The sequence below is a fragment of the Chrysemys picta genome, chromosome 1, assembly GCF_011386835.1.
Source record: "Chrysemys picta bellii isolate R12L10 chromosome 1, ASM1138683v2, whole genome shotgun sequence".
NCBI classification, from domain to species: domain Eukaryota; kingdom Metazoa; phylum Chordata; order Testudines; family Emydidae; genus Chrysemys; species Chrysemys picta.
This window is the reverse complement of record NC_088791.1, coordinates 328543046-328567955: the sequence shown is the minus strand read 5'-3', so window position 1 is coordinate 328567955 and position 24910 is coordinate 328543046. Positions and strand designations below refer to the sequence as shown.

Here is a 24910-nt window from a genome sequence, read left to right as displayed (position 1 = left end):
TAAAAGCCTTATTAAAAGCTGAAGGATCAGCTCCTCAGTTGGTGTCGGTGGGCACTGCTCCTATTCACACCAGCTGAAGACCAGGAGTGAGGTTTGCAGGGTGGCCTTCTGGCAGACAAGTGCTATACTGAATGTGCACACCTTTAAAAATGTCAGGAAGACAAAGTACACTTGATGGTGTTAGTATTTGTGTTATTATTTATAATAACACGTTTTTATCTGTCATCTTCCTATGCTCCCTTTTGAAACATCATCAGTTCAGCAGTGACTCATACCGCACTGAAGTATATAGACCAGTGTTTTCAAACATGGGTACATAAAGTTAAGCATTTAAATCCATATTTAGGCACCGGAATACATGGCCTGACTTGAAGGGGTGCTGAACATCCACAGTCCCCCCTGACTGGCTTCAATAGCAGCAGGATCAAGCCCTAGACTATTTGAAATGTGCTCTTTTCTGTGCAGAAGAGGTTGAGGTCGTTAGTGTTTCCTTTAACTTTGCCTGCCTTTGTTAGGAAAGCAGATTTGTGTTTTTCTTCTCATAGTGCCAGTGGGATGATAGCTAACTTTATCCCATGGTATGTCCCATGAAATACAATATGTATCATACCTCCTCCCTGGGGGCCTAAATCTGAACCCCACATCAGAAACAGCAGCCAAAGGGATTTGCTTCAAGGTCAAACCTTGTCACGGGGTGTGTTATGGAATCCTCCGTCCTGACCTGCCGTCGCTGCCATGCAACAAGAACACAGGCACTTCTGAGGGGATAGGAGGGAGTAAAGGGAATGGCCAGTCTTTCAGCCCAGGGAATCTGCTTTGTGCACTGGCCCGCTGGCAATACCTCCAGCAAGCTCAGTGCTTCACTTCTGTAGTTCCCCGTGGAGAATAGTTCTCCACCCGTGAATGTGCTGGAGTGAGTGGCATCCTCCTGAACATGTTTCCGGTGGCTTGGGCTAGCTGTGCAACCGGAAAGCTGTCTCTCCGCTGCTTTTGGTCCCAAACTATTAGCATAAGTAGGTTCTGGATTAGCGCCCTGAGATTAAATCAGTGATAAATGTGGACTCTATTTACCTCGTTTTATGAATGTTTTTTCCTAACCCAAGAAATGGATCCCTAGACTTAGATACTGTGCTGCTTAGTGTACTAGGCTCGCGTCTGGGGGCATTTTAAAGGCCATATCAGTGAGTAAAATTCAGTGTAAAATGCAGCTTTGTAAGTATAAGCTTTTATGACAGAGACTTTTTTGTTTTGTTTTGTTTATGCACTGCCTAGCACAAGGGAGCTTAATCCGTTCTGAGCATCTGAGAGGTTTTCTAAATGCTGCTTTCAATGCAAATAATATGAAAAATAATAAAAATGGCATGCTTTTTTATTTCCAGTGGAAATAGATTTCCTTTAGCAATCCAAACATGGTAGCATCATGCTTTATTGCATGAGAACGTGAAAGAAAAATTGACTAACCTCTTTTCAGTTTTCAAGCTCCGAGACATGCAAAAAGTGACAGGAAAATTATATTTTAATCTAATTCTTGGTAATTATTAGTAATTTAGATAAAGAAATTTGATTTATAAAAATGTTTTATTTTGTTTTATGCTGTCTGGTTACAATTAGGTCAGGAATCTACTGAAAACATATTAGTTCAGCTACTACATTGTCACATGACAACTTTCTGCATAAAATCTTTTGTATTTGAATTAAATATTTTGGTTAAGTTAAATACACAGCGAGATTATAATGCTTTATATAAAAACCGATATACTGTAGTGTTTTGGTCTATAGATGTCACTATTGAGTCATATAATGGAACACTGACATAATCTTGTTCACTCATGCAGTGATTCCTTTCCAAACTATTTGTAAGCAAATGGTTGTCCGGGTAACAAGAAATCTTCCTAATAGGCTGGCATCATATAATGCATATGGCATTGTCAGTTTCGCATCTCGTTAGGCCACTCTGTGTGTTTGTCCAAATCTCTGAATGTAGTTCAGAATGTCTGAATTGGAAAAAAAAACAAAAAAACCACCAACCACCTGCTCTTGCAGATACAGTACTGACACCGGAACACAGAAAATATGTGATTTTGTGATACTTGCAGTTGTCTAATAGGCCCAGTGACAGCATCCACAACACTAACTTTGTTGCAGGTTCTTAATTTTAAGCAATGTTCACTAATGGTACTCATCGTTACAAATATGAGTGTGCAAGGAAACTGGAAGTTCTAGGAACTGTTGGGTTCTATTTCTAACTGCAGCTGACCTTCAGTATGAGACTGGAAACTTGGGGCCAACAGTACGATCTCGAATCCAGGCTGTTCCGTCAATTTCAACGGAGTAAATCCTGATTTACACCACGGTGTGATTAATCAGGTTCTTAACCGTATGCTGCCCCAGGTTAGCTAGCAGTTTGGATGTCATACTGCTTTCCCACCTCACTCGGGTGTTGGGTGGGTCAGTTACGGTTTGTAAAGCACACAGTCTCTTAGATGATAGAAATGTTAAGTATCGTTTTCATGTCTATTCTTAATGTAGTGTCATGTGATTTTCTGTTCTAGTGATGAGATCAGTAAACTCTGTGATGTACCATCCTTGTAAATGTCTGAATTAGAAATATTTTCTAAGGGTCTAGACCAGGGATGGGCAAACTTTTTGTCCCGAGGGCCACATCTGGGAATAGAAATTGTATGGTGCGGGAGGGGATGAGGGCTCTGGTTGGGGGTGCGGGTCTCTGGGTGGGGATGGGTATGAGGAGTTTGGGGTATAAGAGGGTGCTCTGGGCTGAGACCAAGGGGTTCAAAGGGCAGGAGGGGGATCAGGGCTGGGGCAGGGGATTGGGGTGTGGGAAGGGGTGCAGGCTCCGGCTGGGGGTGCGAGCTCTGGGATGGGGTTGGGGATGAGGGGTTTAGGGTGCAGGAGAGGGTGCTCTGGGCTAGGATCAAGGGTTCAGAGGGCGGGAGGGGGATCAAGGGTGCAGGCTCCGGGTGACGCTTACTTCAAACGGCTCCCAGAAGCAGCAGCATGTCCCCACTCCAGCACCTACGCAGAGCCGCAGCCAGGCGGCTCTGGGCGCTGCCGCATCCCCTGACGCCACCCCTGCAGCTCCCATTGGCTGCGGTTCCCAACCAATGGGAGCTGCAGGGGCGGCGCTTGGGGTGGGGGCAGCGTGCAGAACGGAGCCCCATGGCTGTCCCTACACGTAGGAGCTGGAACAGGGCAATACTGCTGCTTCCGGGAACCATGTGGAGCGGCCCCCGACCCTGCTCTCCAGCTGGAGTGCTGGAGCAGGGCAAGCCCCAGACCCTGCTCCCCAGCGGGACCTCGAGAACTGGATTAAAAAGGCTGGCAGGCCTTTTTAATCCAGTTCTCGAGATCCCGAGTTTGCCCACCCCTGGCTTAGAAGCATTTATTTATTCTGCACGGAAGCTCTGAGGCTTTCTCAAAGGACAGTTGCTGATATCAGAAAGTGAAGGAAAACTTACTGACTGTAACTGCTTCTTTGGTGGTGTCATCTGTTGGGATTGAACTCAGGACTCTAGATGTAAAAACATTTTGCTGTACTCCTGGAGCCAAAAGATCAACTCCATTAGGGCACAGGCATTTGCAGATGTATAAGCTTCGTATAAGGTCTGGCCACCAGCGCGGGACAAACTCTCAGATTGCTATTAATGTGGGTCACAGTTGCGTGCCAGAATTCCTGTATGACACCCCACCCCAAGTGACTCTGTTTCAATTTACCCGACAGCTATTAATATAACCAGATTGTATTGTGTGTTGACAGTTGTACTTATAGGCCCCTGTTGTTGCTTTTGTTTTTATTTTCCCAGGTTATCAGTGTAGTTGCCTCTCTCAATTCACAGGAAGAAATTGTGAATCGGAGATCACAGTGTGCTTTCCAAATCCATGTCGGAATGGAGGGTCGTGTGACCCGATAGGCAATGCCTTCATCTGCAATTGCAAAAATGGACTGACAGGAGTAACGTAAGTGAACTACCAGTGGGGAATTGTCATCTTTGAATGATTTTAATAGGAGGTCTTTTTTGCATAGGGCATCTTGTACCCCAAAGCCTCTAGTTACCTAACAAAGTATAGCCAAATCATGTGGCTTACCAAGAGGCCATATTAACATGATCCAAGAAATCCAGGAGGCCAAAGTTTTCCAAAGTGGGTATTTAAACTTAGCTTCCGAAGTTGTTGTTTAGCTCTGGGATTTCAGTGGAATTTGGGCACCTAACTCACATAGGCTCCTTTGAAAGTCCCCATCACCCACTCCTTTCCCATATTAGTACAGTTTTGATATCTCCTTTTCCCCCTATTTGTTCTCTTTCGTTTCCATTCCCTTTCTCTTTCCAAACCATCTAAAATCCTATAGAATTTAATAGCCAATGCTAACCTTTTGTTAGGTTATTTGAACTATTTTGTGGAATTGTACAGCAGGGATATCAATTTGTATCGAATCTCATGGAATGGTCCAAAACACCTACGGAAAAGTTCACATTTTTATTACAGTCTGTGAGCCTGATTCATCACTGTATTGGTCCAGTTTTATACCGGTTTCACTCCACTGAAATCAATGGATTTGCACCAGCATAAAACCTGGGAGTAATGCAATGGTCAATCAGTCCTAGGAGCTTTTTCCTGAGGAGTAGCATTGATCAGTTCTTTTCTCCAGTATGTTTTCTTGTCATTGACTTAAAAAGCAGCAGAACTTGTTTCCATCTTTAGAAGATTTTAAATATTGTAATGTGGCTGGATAATAATATGTTCATTTGCCAGACACTGGCAGAGAACAAAACACAATTGCTGCCTGGACATCCTAAATAAATGAGGGTAAGCGGTGTTGATTGCTAAGGTTTCTCCTCCGAAATCTATGGCCATGTCTTGTTCTCTTAAGGTGCGAAGATGATGTCAACGAATGTGAAAGAGAGGAATGTGAAAATGGCGGCTCCTGCATCAACGTTTTTGGCTCGTTTCTATGTAACTGCACTCCTGGATATGTGGGGCAGTATTGTGGCCTCAGACCTGTGGTGGTACCCAATATACAAGCCGGACATTCCTACGTCGGCAAAGAAGAGCTAATAGGAATAGCAGTTGTCCTTTTTGTAATCTTTGTGTTGATCATCCTGTTTATAGTTTTCCGCAAGAAAGTGTTCAGGAAAAATTACTCACGCAACAATATCACCCTGGTCCAGGACCCGGCTACTGCTGCTCTGCTCAACAAGAGCAACGGGATCCAGTTCAAGAACCTAAGGAACAGTGGGGACAGTCGCAATATCTACCAAGAGGTAGGGCCACCGCAAGTCCCTGTGAGGCCCATGGCTTACACCCCTTGCTTCCAGAGTGACTCGCGGAACAATTTAGACAAGATAGTGGATGGACTTGGAGTTGAGCATCAGGAGATGACGACGTTTCATCCAGAGTCTCCTCGTATACTAACAGCAAGGCGGGGTGTGGTGGTGTGCAGCGTGGCTCCCAACCTGCCGGCCGTGTCTCCCTGTCGATCCGACTGTGACTCCATCAGGAAGAGTACCTGGGATGGCGGTACTGAAAGTGAGTAGCGTCATCTGATGCCGGGTGTTACTTTCCCTTTCTGACACATGTTATAACAGCTCTTGTCAGAGTACAGCAGTTTTATGAGCTCAAGTGTGGCAGAGTGAACCAGGAAGTTCTGTCTGGTTAACGCTAGGTAAGTTTGAACGGGAACACTTAATGAACCTTATTGAAAGCAGCCCAGATTCACGTACTCACAGTTGTTACATTTCACAGAGAAAGTGATTGTTTAGTTCTGAAAGGATGTAATTAGGATGAGACTAGGTATACAAGTGCCCTATTTAGATCATCAAAATATGATGACCCACCTACGTTTTATATTCATTCAGAACGTTGGAGGAAGACTGCTCTGAGGACTCCGGTCGCATGATGCAGTGCAAGTGTCTTTCTGTTGAAAAGGAAAATTTTAGGCTAAGTTTCCTGACTGTGAGCGCTCTTAGCTTGGGCAATCAGTCTTGCAAGGGGTATTTAGAACTAGACAAGACAAAGCACTTAAAAATTAATGCAGGAAATGAATTACTAAGTACTTTTTATCTCTAATATTTATGCTGCTCGTCGGAAGAGTGTAAGCTGCTCTTATAACCACATTTTAAATCTATTCCTTTCTTATCTGCGTTAAATGTTAAAACCTTGTACAATCTGTTATCTTCATATTTAAACCATTTGTGCACCCGGTGCTTCTCTTCCCTTTTCACTGATAGCAAAGCACATCTTCAATTTCTGTACAGTCTATCCACACATGGGACATGATGCAGGTGATCACATCAGGAAATAGCGGTTCCGAAGGGCCATATATTAGGCTGTATGTCCCTCTGCCCTTATTGGAAGGCAGTGCTTGATAAGAAGCTTTGTATTAGGGCACAGGTCCTCAAAGTTTTTTCTTTTTTTGCTCATCATTTTTTTTTCTTCTTAGTAACCTCATTCCTCTTTTATTCTGTTGCATCTTGAAACCCGTTTTGTAGATTAAACTAAAACTTCCAACGGAAGGAGCCCATACTACGACCTTTATCTTAATATGGGAAGTCCCATAGTTCTGAAAATTATTAATCGAGAACAAAGGGACAAGTGCAGAACTAGCTTAACCTTTTAACTTCAATTGGATGATGTAATTGAGGTCCGAATTTTGACCAAATGTATTTCCAGCATTGTGAAGTACAAGAATAACCTTTATTTACTGAGGATATCATTCTCAGGCTTTCTGGCAGTGTTTTAATTTTTGACTTGCCACTTACATTGAAGACAACAGCATTTGCAGATATAGGTATGTTTTTCTTACCTATAAACACGGTTTCATTGATCAAAAGAAGAATAAAGACCTAAATACTCTTATTACAGAATGTAATTGTGCCACTTTGATAGTTGTTTGATTGGAAATATATATCTGTCTGTGTTTAATTGTGTGTCTTATATGGTGTGTTTGTACCTTTATGTGGAGGAGAGAGGATATATACCATAGATGGCAGTTAAATTAAGTACCTTTCTGAACTGTTCAGGAGTTAGGAGAAATTGTCAAGTGCTTGAAGAGGAAAGGCACTGGAAGTGCAAAGTATAATCACTGTGACTATTCACCAATGGCAGAGCAAGTAGAGCCTAATTCAGAGGCCACTGAAGTCAATGGAAAGACTCCCATTAACTTCAATAGGCTTTGGAGCAGGCACTGAGTGAGATTTTGCCCCAGGATAGTGAACAGTAAAGATCAATGTAATTATGATCTATTGCATAAGATGTTTATAGCACCCTTTTGAATCATAATTTTAATTAGTTCTGATCCCACACAGCATTCAAAGGCGAAAATTTAGAACAGCTGCTGCTTCATTGCTTCGGCTGTCATCAGCCATTTCAAAACTTGTCAAGTGTTTCAAAAACATAATTCACATCTCCTGATTGGCTGTCCTCTTGTCCAATAGATGAGGTCATTTCCCACAGTTGAAGTAAATAATTTTATTCCAACAAAAGCAAGAGGGAACTACTTGTTTGCAACATTTAACTCACTCTGCAGTGGTATAACTAGACATATGTGCATACCTACACAGTACCATTTTGCTTTGTTTTTTGCTATCGATGAAGGTAAAGAGGTTGATGACGCTGAAGAGGTGACCTGTTTTGCAGGAAGTAATAAAGGCAGCAACTCTGAAGTTCAGTCCCTCAGCTCCTTCCAGTCAGACTCAGGTGATGATAATGGTAAGAAATGACTACAGCATTATTATATTGGGGACGACTGATCAGTAGAGGTTGCCACCACTTTCAGTTGTTTCCACATCTAGTAAACCCATCCAGCCCTTATAGAGAGAGGGCTGGAATCTGGTAGAAAATCTAGTGCAGTCTGAGCACAGTCTTGGGAGCACAGAGCTCCTGCCCTTTATGAGATGAGGCATGAGGTGAGGCAGGTTGCATGCATGGACCAACAGACACTGTTTTCAAATGTTCCGGCTGTGGGCTCATGGTGCACATGCATAACCCACAGAGGAATACAGATAGGTACCACACGTCTCAAAGGACCTCCAGTTACAGGTGAGTAACTCCTCTTATTCACTTGACTCAGTCTTTTCATCCATACCTTAAAAATAGAAATTTCAGACATTTTGACCTTTTCTGTGGTACTCATGCCCATAGAGTCTCAGCACCTCCCACACAGGAATGAATCTATCCACTCTGCTCCCTTGTAAAATGGTATTCTCCCCACTTTTCAGCGGAGGAAACTGAGGGACAGGGAGATTAAGCATCGCACAGAAAGCCTGGCATAGCCTGGAACAAATCTGTGAACGTACGATCTCCTGAGGCTCAGTGCAGTCCTTTAACAAGAATCACCTTTCCTCCTTCCATTGTAAGATGTTCAGAGTTTTCAAACCCAAAATTATAAGCACAATAAAAAGCTTAGAATATGTGTTCTTGGTGATAAAAAGTAAACCATCCCAATCATACCTTGTACCAGTGTTCGGTTGAAATTCTCCTCGTGGAGCCATACCCCGTCTGGAATGAGTGCAGAATGTATAAGTGATGCCTCCCCCATGGAATGAAGGGGAGAATTTTACTCTTTCTTTCACAGACAGGGTAGCAGTTTTTAATTCATAGGCTACAAAAAATGCTGACTATAGCTGGATGGTAGCTATCAAACAAGTGACTGTTTTCCTTTTCCTTTATATCCGAATAAACTGAACACATTCACATTTTCTTGTCCAATTGATTATTTTTCCCTCCCCCTTCAAAATAAGTAAAAGAAAAAAATGCACATTTTTATTTAAAACAAAAAGAGCAAAGACTCAGTTTCCTTGCAGTTAAGGCCAAGCTTCCATGCAGTTCAAGACCAAATTTTCAAAACTGGCTATGTAATCCTGCATTATTTGTTGCACTTCTGTTGCATTTGCAAAACATGCATTTGCATGTGCATGCAGTTACCTTTTACGCCAACCAAATTCTAACTAGTGTGAGTGCAGGCTTTTCAGGTACCTGATCCTGTAAGTCAATGGCAAAACTAGAGTTGCCAGCCATCCAGGATTGTCCTGGAGTCTCCAGGAATTAAAGATTAATCTTTAATTAAAGATTATGTAATCTGATGAAACCTCCAGGAATACTTCCAACCAAAGTTGGCAACCCTAGGCAAAAGTCCTCCTGGGAGCTGGATTGGACCCTTTGTGTCCATACACATTTTGTGGAAGCAGTATTTAAAATATGTCCCTTAAAGATAAGAATTCTAGTTCAGTATCTACTGTAATCAAGGCTCAGAGAGCTTCAGAGAGAATAGGAAGGCCTTTTAGGTCATCGGCGTCATCCCACAGAAGTCAGTGCAGAATAGCGTATTCTGTTTTTTGTGATTTTTTTCACTGTAGGACCCCCAAAGAGGAGCACAGACAGAATTCAGACATACATGGACACACACACAGGGGGTAAGGAGACTCTCCTTTTAAAGCAGTTAAGTGTTTCTCCAGGAGCAGGACTGGAAACAAGGCTGGAGCAAGAGCAGGGCCTGTGGGACCCGTCACCACTATCAGGCAGGGGATTGTTCCAAGCCATTCTGTGACACTGAGCTACTGTTTCTCCTGTGAGGCTTATATAGGTGCCCTGAGTGTCACCAGAACAGCTCCTGGCTTGTGCATTGACTGGAGCCTGGCAGAGGAATGACTCATCACTGCGAGGGATTTAATCAGGCTCTGGTTCAGGGATGACTCACCACCTCACATTCCCATACTGTAGTTCCATTCTAAAGCTAGTGAATGAATCAGTCTTGCAAAGGTCAGAGTGTTGACTGTGTAGCTGCTCACCAGCCACGTCCTCAAGGAGACACGAAGGAGGAGTCGTCATTACACTTCTTCCCATCAAGGTTGCGCATGACCCTGCCTGCAACAGACTGTCCTCTTTTGGGGCTGGGCAATGTGTTGCATCATGTTGCAAAAATTGTAGGGTGTAGGGTTTTCATCTTCCACTGACTTGGGAAGCTTGTTCCATATATGGAAGCAATAGAACTCATCTTGCTGGAGCTGGGAATAGTTCCTCTAAAAGTGCCATTACAAGCAAAAGGTATTGCTGCTTCCTTCTAAAAGAAACATCATACTGTTCATTCAGTTTGTATCAATACATGGGTAGGCAGCATACGTTCCCCCTAGTGTTGCTGGTTTGGGCCTTTCTCTGTGGATTTCCATAGCTTCAGTGGGTTCATCTCATAATTCTAACATTTCTTTTGAATGCTTTTTATTGTGAACATTTACTGTGACTGCGTTTTTTTTAAGGTGACGTTTGAATGTGTTTAAATTGCTTGTCTCAGTTTGTTGTGCTCAGAGTAATTAGCATTAATTTTCATGATCAAAAAAGGAAAACGATGTCTTAAAATTCCTTATAAACCTTAATGGGAAAAGAATGCCTGCTCTCAGCACAAAGGTTTTGAGAGTGCACTTTGAAGTCAAGTTACTGTTTCCTGTAAGAAGGAATTTTGAATGGATGGGCTAAAGCAAACTTAAAAGGACACTATCAGGTTACTGGGGATCTAGGGTGGGTGAGTTGGTTCAGGGATCAGAGGGACCCCTAGTTCTCTCCACAAAAGCTGACCCTGTTCGTGGATGCTACCCCTGTCATAATGAATCAGCCAGAGGGATTCCCTCCAGAACAGCATGAGGAGAGTGAGTGCACAGCCTCTGCAAGGAGTCCCACTCCCTGCTGTCTCTTGCAACTGGTCTCAGAACCCAAACTCAGATCCCACGGGGAAGGGTAACTCCTTAACATAAGAACGGTTATACTGGGTCAGACCAAAGGTCCATCTAGCCCACTATCCTGTCTTCTGACAGTGGCCAATGCCAGGTGCCCCAGAGGGAATGAACAGAACAGGTAATCATCAAGTGACCCATCCCCTGTTGCTCATTCCCAGCTTCTGACAAACAGAGGCTAGGGACACCATCCCTGCTCATCCTGGCTAATAGCCACTGATGGACCTATCCTCCATGAACTTATCTAGTTCTTTTTTTCAACCCTGTTATAGTCTTGGCCTTCACAACATCCTCTAGCAAGGCGTTCCACCGGTTGACTATGCGTTGTGTGAAAAAAATACTTCCTTTTGTTTGTTTTAAACCTGCGGCCTATTAATTTCATTTGGTGACCCCTAATTCTTGTGTTATGAGAAGGAGTAAATAACACTACCTTATTTACTTTCTCCACACCAGTCATGATTTTATAGACCTCTGCCATATCCCCCCTTAGTTGTCTCTTTTCCAAGCTGAAAAGTACCAGTCTTATTAATCTCTCCACATATGGAAGCCTACCCTTTTCTGAACCTTTTCCAATTCCAATATATCTTTTTTGAGATGGGGCGACCACATCTGCTTGCAGTATTCAAGTTGTGGGCATACCGTGGATTTATATAGAGGCAATATGATATTTTCTGTCTTATTATCTATCCCTTTCTTAATGATTCCCAACATTTTGTTCGCTTTTTGCACTGCCATTTCCATGCGAGGCTGACCCTGGTTTTTAATATTTTGTTTTCAACTCCTGTCTCTCAGATTCTTCACACTAGCATCATAGTCTCTTCGGGCTTTGCCTTTTTTTTTCATTAGCCGTGCATTTGTATTAGCAGAGGGACGGACAAGATTTTTTTTATGTCTCCAAATTGTGTGTGCCAAATCTTGCACTAGTTGGTGCTGCTAGGCTAAGCAGTGACTCCGTAATTTATGCTGGTGGAATCCTGCTGGCCAAGTGGCCACTTAGTGCTCCCTTCACCCTCTTTCCCCAGTCATGCAGCAGCATATAATGGAGGGTTTTTTATCCCTCTCTATTACTCATGGTGCATTAACAGATATGGGACTCCCTTGTTTAAATGATTATAATCACTGATGGCATCTATAAGGTCAACACAGCTCAAGGATATGGTTATTTGGTTAACCAGGCCTCTCTCTGCTAAATGGCTGTCAATGAGGGATGAGAAGAGAGGCTATTTCTGGCTCAATAAGGGGGCCTCTTCCCAAGACCATTAAGTTGGCTCATGGTAATTAGAGATGGGAAAGACTGTTCATTCATGAAGAGTCAGCACCAATTTAATGGAAGTCTTTCCAGTGACTCCAGTAGGCCTGGGACCATGCCTCAGTGCAGGGGCTAGCCTCTCAGCAGAAGCAGAATGGGATATTAATCAGAATAATGCTGCACATTCTGAAACCACCTATGAAAACTTGTTCGCCAAAAATGTCAAGTCCTGGTTTGCCAAGCTGTGAGATCAGGAGAAGGTTCAGATAAGCATTTGAACTTGAAGTAGCTCATCCAAAACCCAGGACCTTGTGGAGTCCACTCGTCAAGGTGTCTATGCCATACAATGCTGTTTGGTCCTGTTTAAACCGTGATTGGTCTAAATTAGTTACTGGTAAAACACATGTTTTGAACCCACAGGACATTCAACGTAGCATTTTATTTAACGCGGGTCGAAATTTGGACTGAAAATTTGACTGTGTCCTAATTATAGCAGCACTGCCTAATGTCCTGGAGTTACTATACTGTAGGGTACGCACAGTAAATAAGTAAAATATCTCTACTAGGAAATAGATTAAGTTGAAGGCTTAACACCATTTCAGATCTGTGTGATTGCCTCAAAGATAATGATTCCTTGGAACACACCACACTGTCTCTGGAGGACTTTGAGCAAGAATTAATTTGAGATTAGTATCTGGTAAAACTAGATACTACTTTGGTTAATTGAATCAGCTGGACAGTCCCGTTTGAATTTATGAGTCGATATTCATCATTGCATGTGCCTTTTTGGAAGTAATGCTTTGGAATTTATCACCATGTGCTTCTCCATTTGAAAAATATACAGGATTATCTGAAATGAAATGTGTTGGAAACCACTGCATAATTCATGAATTGTTTGGCAGCCTTTTCCATGCCAGTTCTGTTTGAGAAATTTTAATGTGGGAACATATTGTGTGTGTTTTTAAATACTAACCTAAAGCTGTCCTTCCCCTCCCTTTATTTTCTGCTCTCCCTTTTCCACAAGCTTCCATAGTGACTGTCATACAGCTTGTCAACAATGTAGTTGACACTATAGAAAATGAAGGTATTTAATTTTTTTTCTTTATTATTCTGCAACCATTGCCTCCTGTATTCTTTGTTGAAACACTACAGCAGAACCTCACTAATCTACACTGACTGGCAAGCCCACTACAGATGACGGCTTTACAAATTAGCAAGGTCACTTTGCTACTTTGGTAATTTTGGGTGACATCCAGGGTACAGAAAGGCACACGGGGCTTGATCCTGTGCCATTTAAGTCAATGGGAGTTATTCTGTTGACTTGAATGGGAGCAAGATTAAGCTCATGACGTAGCCAAATTGCTGTGGCTGTCCTACAGGTAGATGCATGGGGACTGTGTAGCCCCTGACCACAATGGAGCTAAGTTCTGCAGTTCTTCACTCCACAGGACCACATGGAGAGGAGATGGGGGCTGAAGGTAGGCGTGGGCATAGCCAAATGGTCCCAAATGCCACAATGCCAACACAGGGGTTGTGCAGAAAGTTATGGATGCTACTACAGAAACATGTCCTGGTTCTCAGTTAGAGTGAGGGTTAGATAGCCCCCCATTGGAGGCAGTGTTGCCTAGTGAATAAAGCATCGGACTCAGGAAAAACTGGGTTCTGTTCCCAGCTGGAACACTTAGCTTGCTGGGCAAGTCACTTCACCTTGCTGTGCCTCAGTTTCCCCACTTGTAAAATGGGGATAATTATACTCTCCTCCTTTGCAAAACACTTTAAGATCTACAGGTGAGAAGTGCTATCTAAGAGCTAGGTTTTATTATTTATTTGCTAAGCCCATCAAGTCTGGATTGCTCAGGATTTCACGCTTATTTGGCAAGCATAGTTTAGTTCAGCCTTACAGACTGCTGCTAGCCCAGGCTGAGTAATGTTTCTGATGTCTTTATTATAATGGCAATAAATGGGGAGCTAGATGATTTTGTGCCCAGGCTAGTATATTTTCATGGCAGTTTTCAAAGATTCATTTAGCCGGAATTGCTTATGAATATACTTGCTTATTTCCTGAGATCTAAGGATATACCCTTAGCAGTTGTCTAACATATACAATGTAATAAAACCAATACAATGAGATAATCAATGTTCACTAACAAAATAGACTCCACCCCAAGTTAAGAAAATAAGAAACAATGCCAATACCTCAGTGTCTCAAGGCAAAAACTTGAAAAACAAATTGGCTGCACACCATGCCATAAAGGTCAGTTGACTCAAGACAATATAGAAATAAATTTCAGAAGCCTCCACTGAAAATGTTGTGCCCACCTCCAGACTCCTGATGTGAGACCTAGATGTTCTGTGGTAGAGTTGGGTGAAAGCAGTGGATTCTTAGGGTGTCTACGCTGCAAAGTTGTCGACAAAAAAAGCCTCCAACCCCCCACGAAAGACAAAAGTTTTGCCAATGTAAGCAACAGTGTGAATGTGGCTTTGTGACAAAGCTAAAGCCACTCGCGGTGTAGACAAGCCCTTAGTCACATGAGACCCCACAACATCATCTGCTGTTAAATCCCTGCTGGGAATTCAGGGGCAGGGGGCAGAGGGCATTGTTTCATGTGGGAATTGTGGGTGGTGCAGGTCAGCAAATTAGTGAGGTTCTACTGGGTAGTGAAAAGATGCAGCTGCTAAGATACCTGGTGCGCCGTGGGTACAGTATAATGGCACTGACTGAAGGCCACTGGGAGGAGAGGATAATACTGGTTACAAACAAAGAGTGTTGTCCGTGTAATCCAGCGGTCCCCAAATTGTGTGGTGCAACCCCCAAGGGGGGAGCATGGAGGAACATTTCAGGAGGCGCAGCTGGGGCCCGGGCCAGCCCCCACGTGGGGTGGGGAGGGAGTGCCACCCAGTTCTGCTCCTGGCCCCACCCCCAGCTGTGGCACCAGCCTTGGCCCCCTTACCCCGTACCCCCGCCCCCCCTCCCAGAGCCACAGCCTCGCTCCTGGCCCCAGGTTGGGGTGGGGAGCACGAGGTAAAAGTTTGGGGACCACTAGTGTAATCATTCCTTTTAGGCTCTTTTTGGACAATATTTGAATGGCTAGTGGAGGTTCAGTGCCGCCACACCTGCAGCCTCCAGGCAAGCATGTCCCCAGCCATCCCAGAGACCAGTTGGAAGGCTAGCATGTCGTTTACTAACCACGCTACATTCCCATGTAAACTGGCCTGGTGCTGAATGAGAGCTCTGTGTGATGTTAATAAATTGAGCCCCCAGGGAACTGGGATGCTTTCCCCCCGACCCCCCTTCCACACACACTTTTATCTTAGCCCTGGCTGGGATACATAGATGAATACATTTGAAGGCCATAAAGTACCTTAAGTACCTTTATGATGATTTAATCTGACCTCCTACAATAACACAGTCCATAGATTTTTGCTCAGTGATTTCCTGCATTGAGCCCAGTAACTAGTGATTGAATTATTAGAGCTTCTTTTTAAGAAAACATAACAGGTTACTCTCCTCCCGTTTAACACAAAACCTTCATCCCTCTTCTCTTCCCTACCCCATTTGGAATCCCCCTTCCCCCATCAGCTAGCATGGCAGAACAGTTTGGGGGGTCACGGGTGTAGGATCAGTGAGCATGCAAGCTTGGGTAGTATAGCTGATGACCCCATGGAATGGCTTTCTATTCTATTCAGGTTTTTATACCATGCCCATCATCATGATACACCTCTACCTCGATATAACGCTGTCCTCGGGAGCCAAAAAATCTTACCATGTTATAGGTGAAACCGCGTTATATCGAACTTGCTTTGATCCACCGGAGTGCGCAGTCCCGTCCCCCCCCCATCCCTCCGGAGCACTGCTTTACCGCGTTATATCCAAATTCGTGTTATATCGGGTGGCGTTATATCGAGGTAGAGGTGTATCTGCACTTGGGTGGGCCGAGATTTGTTTGAACTGGCCCTGAGAATGGTAGATTCTTATTTTTCCATTTCAAAGTGAGCAAGAGAGAGAGAAATGTATTATACAGTTATAAACCTTACAGACTGTGGGTGGCCCTTTCATACTAAGAATTCCAGCTTTAATTTAATTCCATATTTGTTAAGGGAGGATAGATAATTAAGATGATGAAAGGAAAGGAATATGACCTGCGGATACAAGTGACAGAATGTTTCCATATATGCCTACGTTTGACTCGGCAAGCTTACCTGGTACGTTAAACTAAGGTGCAATTAAAAATGCTATTAAAACAACGTACAGCCAGCTGTATTTTAGACATATGCATGCTAAGAGTTGTATTTTCACCTGTAACTTTATGCTGGTAGCAAGCTTTGAATTACCAGCTTTTACTTTTCACTTTGTATCTAACAGTGTCTGTTATGGATCAAGGACAGAACTACAACAGAGGTGACTTTTCTGAGATGCTTTCTGCCTTTTGGACTGTGTCGGTGGGGGGGAAGGCATTGGTTTCTGTTTTCTCAGTATCGATGTGCTTCATCTGTCTTCCCTCTTCCGGATTATATTATGTCCAAATTCTGCATGCTTGGGAATTTTGCCATCCAGTGTTTACTTCAGGGGCCGTCCATACTTTTCGACCTCTCAACCGTTCACTTTGTGTGTCCTGTGTATTTTCTCTCCTAAAACAAAGTTGTTTGGGGGTGACAGACGTGCTATTTTGAGCATGCTGGACTTTTTAAATCTCTTGTGAAAAATATTAATTCACAGATTTCTAGCATTTTGGTTTCTTAGACTCATAATTTCTAATACACTTACTTGCATCCTTCAGTGTGAAATGCTTTCAGATGGTCATGTTTTGTTTCTTTTAATCTTTGTGTTGGCACCGTGATGTAAAGTTGTTTTTCCCCCCTCTGGGGAGAGCATGGCTGACCAGTTTTAGCAGGCTATGGAGCATGCCGATTATATTTGCATTTGTGGCTGAAATTTGCTGTGAATATTTGCTCTGTAGCAGGTGCATGCAATAGGTTTTGTTCTTATTAGTTACTCTCCATCCTAAAGAGTTTGTTCCCCTTTACAGCTTATCATTGGGACACCTCTGACTGGATGCCAAGCGCTCGTTTGTCTGACATTGAGGAAGTGCCCAATTATGAAACAGCAGATGGAGGCTCGGTGCATCATGGAAGTAACAGAGAGCTGGAAACTGATTACTACCTTGGTGGCTATGACATTGACAGCGACTATCCTCCTCCTCACGAAGAGGAGTTTTTAAGTCAGGACCAGTTACCGCCTCCGCTCCCAGAGGACTATCCAGACCAATATGAAACTCTTCCGCCATCCCAGCCAGTCTCTATGGCTAGCACACTCAGCCCAGATTGCAGACGGCGGCCACAGTTTCACCCTAGCCAATACCTCCCTCCTCATCAGCTCCCCAATGAGATGGACGCTGCTGGGTCTCAGACTGTGAATGAATTTAGTACTTTTGCTGTTGTCCCAGGCCAGAGCGTGGAAAACGTTAGTGCAGGTAAGATGCCCTTATCCTTACACAACTCTCTGGATGCCTCCTCATCTGACATCTCAGCCAGCTGTGGCTTTGACGATTCCGAAGTAGCCATGAGTGACTTTGAAAGTGTGGAGGAACTCATCCTAGATAATGTTCACATTCCATTTGTGGAGACCCAGCATCAGACACAAGTGTAAAGGAGGCTTTTTTTTTTTGGTGGTCATTTGGTCCAATTAACAGTATAAATACTGAGAAGACATTTTGGTAAAGATGTATTTATGTATATTGGGCAAGGCAGAAATCCAGTATAACCTATTAACTTGTTCAGAAATGATACTGTATGTGCAGACACAAAGAGACCAGTTATGTTAAGCTGTATGCCACAAAATTGTTACAGACAATCTGGAGAATATGTACCATCTATTTATTACCAAGAGTACACTCACAGAGTTTCTGAGGGGGGAAACAATTTCATCTTTTAAGTTCCCTTTCTTCACCTGCTATTTATTTGGTATTGTATTATTAAAAGTGTTACAATCTCTCCGTGCAGTATTAACAAACGGGAGGATGATTCCAAGAGGCACTGTTGCATGAAATTTTAGGTCAGCTAAAGAGTGAAAGAATTTGATCATATGTAAAACAATTCCATTGGTTTTATTAAAAAAGCATTTTAAAGACAACTTATCGACATGGATATCTGTCCATAAATAATTATTTCTTTATAGCTTGGTTTATATATCACATCAAATCCTAGCTTGTGTGTATAGAGTAAGACAAATATATGCATTATATATTATACACCAAACTAGACTAGGTTGGTTGCCATTATTCAAACTTACTTTCAGATGTTTGTGTATACATTGAATTATGAGACTTTCCAAATATTGTGACATTTAACCCTTGCGAGTTTGACTCACTAATGGCCAAATTCTGCCCTTAGATACACGCGTGTAACTCCCAGTGACTTGTGTACAGAATGTGACCACGTATCTGAGAACAGAACTGAACCTGAACTACATTTTGCTGCTTTTATTTTGGGCTTCCTTGCAGCTTTTTAACAGCAGTCATAATGCTGTCATAGTCCAGGTAAATTAGTTTTAATTATAGTAGAATGTGTATGCAAATTAATCTTAAATTGCTAGATCAACTACAGTTGAAAAATGTCCTGCCCTCGAGTTTGTGGAACAGATCCTCAGCTGGTGTAGACTGGTGTAGTCAATGGAGGTATGTTTATTTACATCAACATCAGCTGAGTATCTGGCCCTGTATTCCCTCAGAACTCCCAAATAGTATTCACAGAGTTAAAAGCACTTTTGTATAATACTGTAAAATGCAAAAACAACACATCAGGTTAATTTTTGGCATTTCACATTAATCATCCAGAGCAGGTTAAATGCAATATGGAAATCTGTTTTTTCCACTCACTGCAGTAAAAAATATATATGCGCCCTTTACTCAATGCTGTGAAAATATTTTTACGAGTAGTTCTACAGCATTTGTACATCTCTGTGGCTATACGTTGTACATTGAATAGTAGGAAGTCTTCGCTTTGCATTAATGTTTTATTATCCACATCCTTCCCTAGCAGAACTCAGTCATTCTGAAAGTTTATTGGATAGGTAGAAGTTATGGATGAATGGATGCTCTAACAGGTTTTTCATACTGCTGCCTTATCCTGTTTCTTGGTCAAATAAGTTAACTGGATCATTTTTAGGAAGAGAGATTCTTGACTGAACTGAATTTTACCCATTTGGTTGTCATAAGTCAGTCTTATTTCTTATCATACAGCTGGTGATTACTCAAAAGTTGCCCCAAAAGAAAACAGGTTATTGAGAATGTTACTTATATAGTTGTGTAGCTTGTGACACTTTTAATAAAACATGGGCTCTAAAATGTGCAGTGTAACCTGATATTTCAGTGCTTCCCTCCAGGATATCATCTATCAGTAGAAGATTGGTTTTACTTTGGATCATGCAACAATTCTTCATTAGAAAACAATCCAGTTACAGTCTGTAGAGGTACATAATTAATAAAGTGGACTTTAGGCAAGAGAATGTACTGCACATACAAGTATTATGAAGTACTTGCCTGCATATAATTTGTGTTCATTGAATTTATGAATGTCACTTGGTCTCCTCAAAGCAGACGTGCTTCTGTAAGAGTGATATGTTCTAAATGTGTTCATGGTACATTTTGATCCCCTTTCCCTCCCACTCTCCCACCATTTTTAAGAAAAAATACAGATTTCAAATATATCATGATTGCAAGGAAAATGAGGGATTTCCCTACAAACCATGAAATCGTTTGGCTAAGGCCAAGGCACAGATTCAGTTATGCAGCATGACCATGCCTTGCTTATAAAGTTTACATTGCAGAGAAGTGGTTGCAAGGAATAGATTAGTATTACTCCAAGGACAGGAATATTTGAGTTTTAACAAATTTAAAAAGCTGCAAGTTTAGCTGTTGTGCAATAGTTTTAATGCTGATATGAATTTCTATGAATTAAATACTCTTTTAGCACATGGCTGTGACATACATGGGGTTTGTTTCAAGTCAACTCTTAATGTACTACATTTTGAACTATTATGCAATGAACTCTCTTTTTTGCACCCAATTAGTTATTAAATATTATTAAATATACTCACCATCTTCATCTGTAGAAAACATCTTTGGGTAATAGATCCCTGAGACACTGGTATCTAAGTTATTTTCCTTATAACGACATATCAAAAGTGTCACAAAGGGAAACACAATTGGTAACATAGCAATTGCCATACCAGAAAAGACCAATGGTTCTTACTAAGCTTGTTGCCTCAGTAATATCTTGTGGGCAGTGAGTTTCACTGGTAAAATACACTAGCTTCAGTATATACTTCCTTTTCTGTCTTTTAAATTTTGTTGCCATTTCATTTAATCAAGCATCAATTTGTTAATGTGCTATGGAGAAGGGGATATAGGACCACTTCTCCGTACCATTCATGATTTTATATACCTCAATATCTCCTCCTCTCCAAACTAAATAGACCTCCTGTATTCAGTCTTTCCTCAGACAGAAACCCCTCAATTCCTATCCCCACTTTTGTTGCCTTTCTGGTTCTCTTCCGGTTCTTTTCAATGACCAAACTTGAATGCAGATCTCAAGGTGAAAACCTTCCCAAGCATTACAGCGTGCAATAACATTCTCACATTACTTTCTATCTCCTTGTTAATACAACTCAGCATCTTATTTACTTTTTTAATTAATGGTGTGCTTTGGTTAACTCTGATATGAACCAAATGAGTACATAAGTAGGTAGTTTACACTATTCTATCCGATGTATGTTACTCTGTCGTATGATGGGTTTTTTTCTGTTGCTGTCTTCTCAGCTGCCTAGTTAGGCCTTTCCTCACTGTCATTGTGCCTGTAGAGTGTCACAATTCACATTCCTGTAGATGGCTCCACTATATGATATTTCCCTTCAGAGTCTTCTGTAAAGGGTTTTCACAGAATGACTACAATATCAAACGATGATATTCCACGGCAAAACCACAGTCCTTTATGGTAAATACCCTCTTTGCTTTTTATTTAAAAAAAAAAAGACAGCAACTACTCAGAAAATAAATTCGTATCTTGATCAGAATTTCTTAGACTTCCAGGATGCTTGTGGGTCTTACTTACACGATGCATATGTTCTATTTTTGACAAAGGGTCAGATTCTCATTTACACCAATGCGCCTTTAAGGGCCTTAAAGTGGGTGTCAACACCATTTACACTGCCAAGACCCTCTAAAGTGGCCTTAGCATAAAGGAGAATCTGGCAATCATGGTGTTTTTTTTTTTTAATTATTGTTAACATTTTGCCTCCAGTTTATGAGCTTCTGAGGTAAAAAAAGCTAGTATTCCTGCTCTGGCTCCTTTGCACTGGGTAAAAGGGCCAAAGTGGTGTAGAGGGACCCTAAAAGTCCCATAGAAAGGCGGGGGAGGATTCGCCTGGCACAAGCACTGCAGGAGACAGCAATAGGGCCGCCCTTCCAAGAGTCCTTTCTCAAGGCAAGGTTTGGAAGACAGGAACAGCCCATGGTCAAGAAGACACAAAGGTGGTTTAGAGACCCCAGCTCCACCTGGGCTGCACCTCTCAGAGGCACAGCACAGAATCTCACCCTGAGCATGTTTCTTCGAGTTGGTTAACTTTGGTCCTCAACAAACAGAATTCTAGCCTGTTATAAAGCCTTTGATATGTTACATGACAATTGTTGTTGTGCCTCAATACAAGTTACAACCGTCTAGCAGGAATGGTGTATATATATTTGTGTGTAGCAAGTCATACTCCTGTTTGAAAATCATGCCATGATATTTAAACCCCACAACCCAGGAGTGACTCAAGATGCGGTGGACCATTACTCTTGATTACTACAATGCTTTCTTTAAAAGGCTGGTGTCATTCATAATTAAGGAAAACAGTTATTTTAAACAAATAGAGGAAATCCATCTTTGTTAGATCAATATTACCATTTTAGCCTTTTTTTTTAAATTATTACATGAGTAATTATGGAAGTTAAAAGGTTCTAAAGGGGAGAGAGACTTCTTTAGATTCATGATGGTACATGCTCTATGGTATAGTTCTCTGCTTTTTTGCCAGTTTGCATCTCTGTTCTCTCAGTACACGTCAGTGATACAACAAGCCCTAGAAATTAACAGTATTCGCATTATTATCCATTGTCTTTAGCCTGTAGTCTGTAAACTTGACCTACAAAGTCACACATTAACAGAAGGGGCATTGATTTACCTATAGCCACATCTTATAGGGGAGGAACAGGAGGGTGGGTGGGGAAAGAATAAAACAAAATTCATTTCTTTATGTAATAACAAAAAGCAATAATTACAAATACGTAGTATTATGCGAAGGCCATAACTTGTCGTTACCAGTGTTAAGGATGCACTTGAATTGTATTATGGGAATGAGATTGGAACCCTCAGTACTGTAATTATTCTTCCGTCATATGAATACCTGAATTGCTACTATTTAACAATTTTATGAGCCCATACTACTGCTTTTCAGGAAGTGACAAATGCATTTGGGAAATGGAAGCAGTTCTCTTTAAAGCACTGTATCAGAAAGATTGTCTTGTAAATTTTACCTGTTGCAAGCAGGCTGGTTTGTAAAAGATGTATGTTTTGGTGTTTAAAAAGAAGTTTATAAAAATAATGTATATAATGGTTTCAAATTACCAGGCTTTTGTAGATATTTGATGCCAATCAAGTCGCTTTAAATTTTGTTTGATATAATTAAAAGAAAGTCATCCAAGTTGGTTTAAACTTTTAAGGTAATGGCAAAAAAAAACAAAAAAAAAAGTTTTAGATTTGAAAAAATGGTAATTTTTACTCATTTCAAATGTACTGTAACTTTCCTTTTGGTTCAGCTCTTTTCATTTAACTTTTTCTGTTTTTAAGAAGATGTTTTTTATTGACTTTTTTTAAATCGATGTGTTTTGCACAAAGACTTAGAGACATGATTTTTACGCCAAGTCAAGTAGCTGTTAAGATACGTCATTTCTTCATCGACAAAAAAAACAACCTTATGCAAAGGAGAAGGTAATTGCTTCGAGTGGATCTCGGCCCTCATCTGAAGATTAATTGTTCCTTCATAATTGCTGTTGGCAGTATTGTCTTGTGTTCTTTTGCTATAAAAAAGAAAAAAGTGTACAGGTTTGTAACTGCCAAAATTTGCTAAAGTTGATGGTTAAAACAAGTTTAAGTAAAAAACAAAAAAAACCCTACTTGTGGTTACTATTTATTGACGTTTTCATTAGGACACATTTTGAAAAGAGGGATTCAGATGAGGCATATAAATTCTGCCAGCAGTCTAGGGAAAATTCACATTGCAATGTATAGTTCTCCCTCCTGTTCGTTGTCTTCCAGAAAGCACTACACTTTTCAGATTCTTCAAATCCGCCTCCTTCTTATAGCGCAGTAACAAAGTGAGACACTATTGTGCTAGGCACAGGGTACACAATTACTAAAAAAAAGTCCCTGTCTCAAAGATCTTTCAGTCTACTCAGACTTCTGTGTATAGGGGTTCACGACAGCAGAATGCAAGGGATTCCCCCACCCACAAGATTCATTTAACTCTAGACACATTTGCTCAGATCTTCTGACCCACCTGCTCCCAACGTGAGAAGAAACACCAGCTCCAAGTAAGAAGAGAAACTGTTTCAGAGCCCTTCAAACACATTTTAATCCTGTTTACATAACACAACCATATCATTTTTTAAAAATGACTCCCATACAAAACTGTTTGGAGAATGGATTTAGACCGCTCACACCACCAAGTTGGAAGAGTGATTTCATAGAACAGCATCACTTGAAACTAAGGCCTTGGCTACACTTACCCGCAAGTTCGACGGCTGGAAATCGAACTTCTGGGTTCGACTTATCGCGTCTAGTCTGGACGCGATAAGTCGAACACGGAAGTGCTCGCCGTCGACTGCGGTACTCCAGCTCGCCGAGAGGAGTACCGCGGAGTCGACGGGGGAGCCTGCCTGCCGAGTGTGGACCAAGGTAAGTTTGAACTAATTCGAACTAAGGTACTTCGAACTTCAGCTACGTTATTCACGTAGCTGAAGTTGCGTACCTTAGTTCGAATTAGGGGGGGTAGTGTAGACCAAGCCTAAACCACTGATCATAATTCAGATACTATTCCTTGGCCTCCTGGAAACATGAATTTAAAGTCGCATAGTGGGAAAACAAAGCAAGATGCCAAGCAAAAGCATCTATATCAGGGGTGGCCAACCTGTGGCTCCGGAGCCACATGCGGCTCTTCAGAAGTTAATATGCGGCTCCTTGTATAGGAACCGACTCCAGGGCTGGAGCTACAGACGCCAACTTTCCAATGTGCCAGGGGGTGCTCATTGCTCAACCCCTGGCTCTGCCACAGGCCCTGCCCCCAATCCACCCCTTCCCGCCCCCTCCCCTGAGCCTGCCATGCCCTCGCTCCTCCCCCCTCCCCCCCCCAGCCTCCTGCATGCCACAAAACAGCTGATCGGGAGGGAGGGGGAGGCGCTGATTGGCGGGGCTGCTGGTGGGTGGGAGACGCTGTGAGTGGGTGGTGGGAGCTGCTGGGAGGCTGCTGACGTATTACTGTGGCTCTTTGGCAATGTACATTGATAAATTCTGGCTCCTTCTCAGGCTCAGGTTGGCCACCCTGGTCTATACCTTCCAAGGGGACAAAGCTTTCCTTAGGCTTCAAGGCCCACATTTGAACCATGTTAATTCCTTTTCAGTCCACATCTCCTTTGTTCTGGGAGTAGAAGGCTGCTCTTTCACTGCTTCCCCAAACAGACAGTGTAAACAGAGGTGGATGCTCTGGAATCCGACCACATGTGGGCAAGTTGCTGTCAGGACTAGGAGTAAAAAATTCAGCCGTTGGAGGATCCATCTGCCTGTTTGGAGAGGTAGGAAGTGCAAGATCTTTGGGGAGACACTGGCAAACATC

The 24910-nt window shown here is 42.2% G+C and overlaps 1 protein-coding gene across 9 annotated transcripts in view; it reads left to right on the top strand.

The window, feature by feature from the left end:
• The window catches only part of FAT3 (FAT atypical cadherin 3), a 566930-nt gene extending 545850 nt beyond the window's left edge, over nucleotides 1-21080 (top strand). For 6 of the 9 annotated variants that reach the window (XM_008171837.4, XM_005304053.5, XM_008171836.4 and 3 more), the window contains 6 exons: nucleotides 3822-3975; nucleotides 4889-5544; nucleotides 7612-7725; nucleotides 13013-13072; nucleotides 16352-16387; nucleotides 17016-21080. In XM_008171837.4, coding sequence (XP_008170059.2) covers nucleotides 3822-3975; nucleotides 4889-5544; nucleotides 7612-7725; nucleotides 13013-13072; nucleotides 16352-16387; nucleotides 17016-17635 — 1640 coding nt within the window. In that variant the 3' untranslated portion in view covers nucleotides 17636-21080. The remainder of the gene's footprint in view (nucleotides 1-3821; nucleotides 3976-4888; nucleotides 5545-7611; nucleotides 7726-13012; nucleotides 13073-16351; nucleotides 16388-17015) is intronic. The other 3 variants (XM_005304056.5, XM_008171839.4, XM_042856002.2) reach the window with 2 other exon arrangements.
• Nucleotides 21081-24910: the final 3830 nt, after the last annotated feature.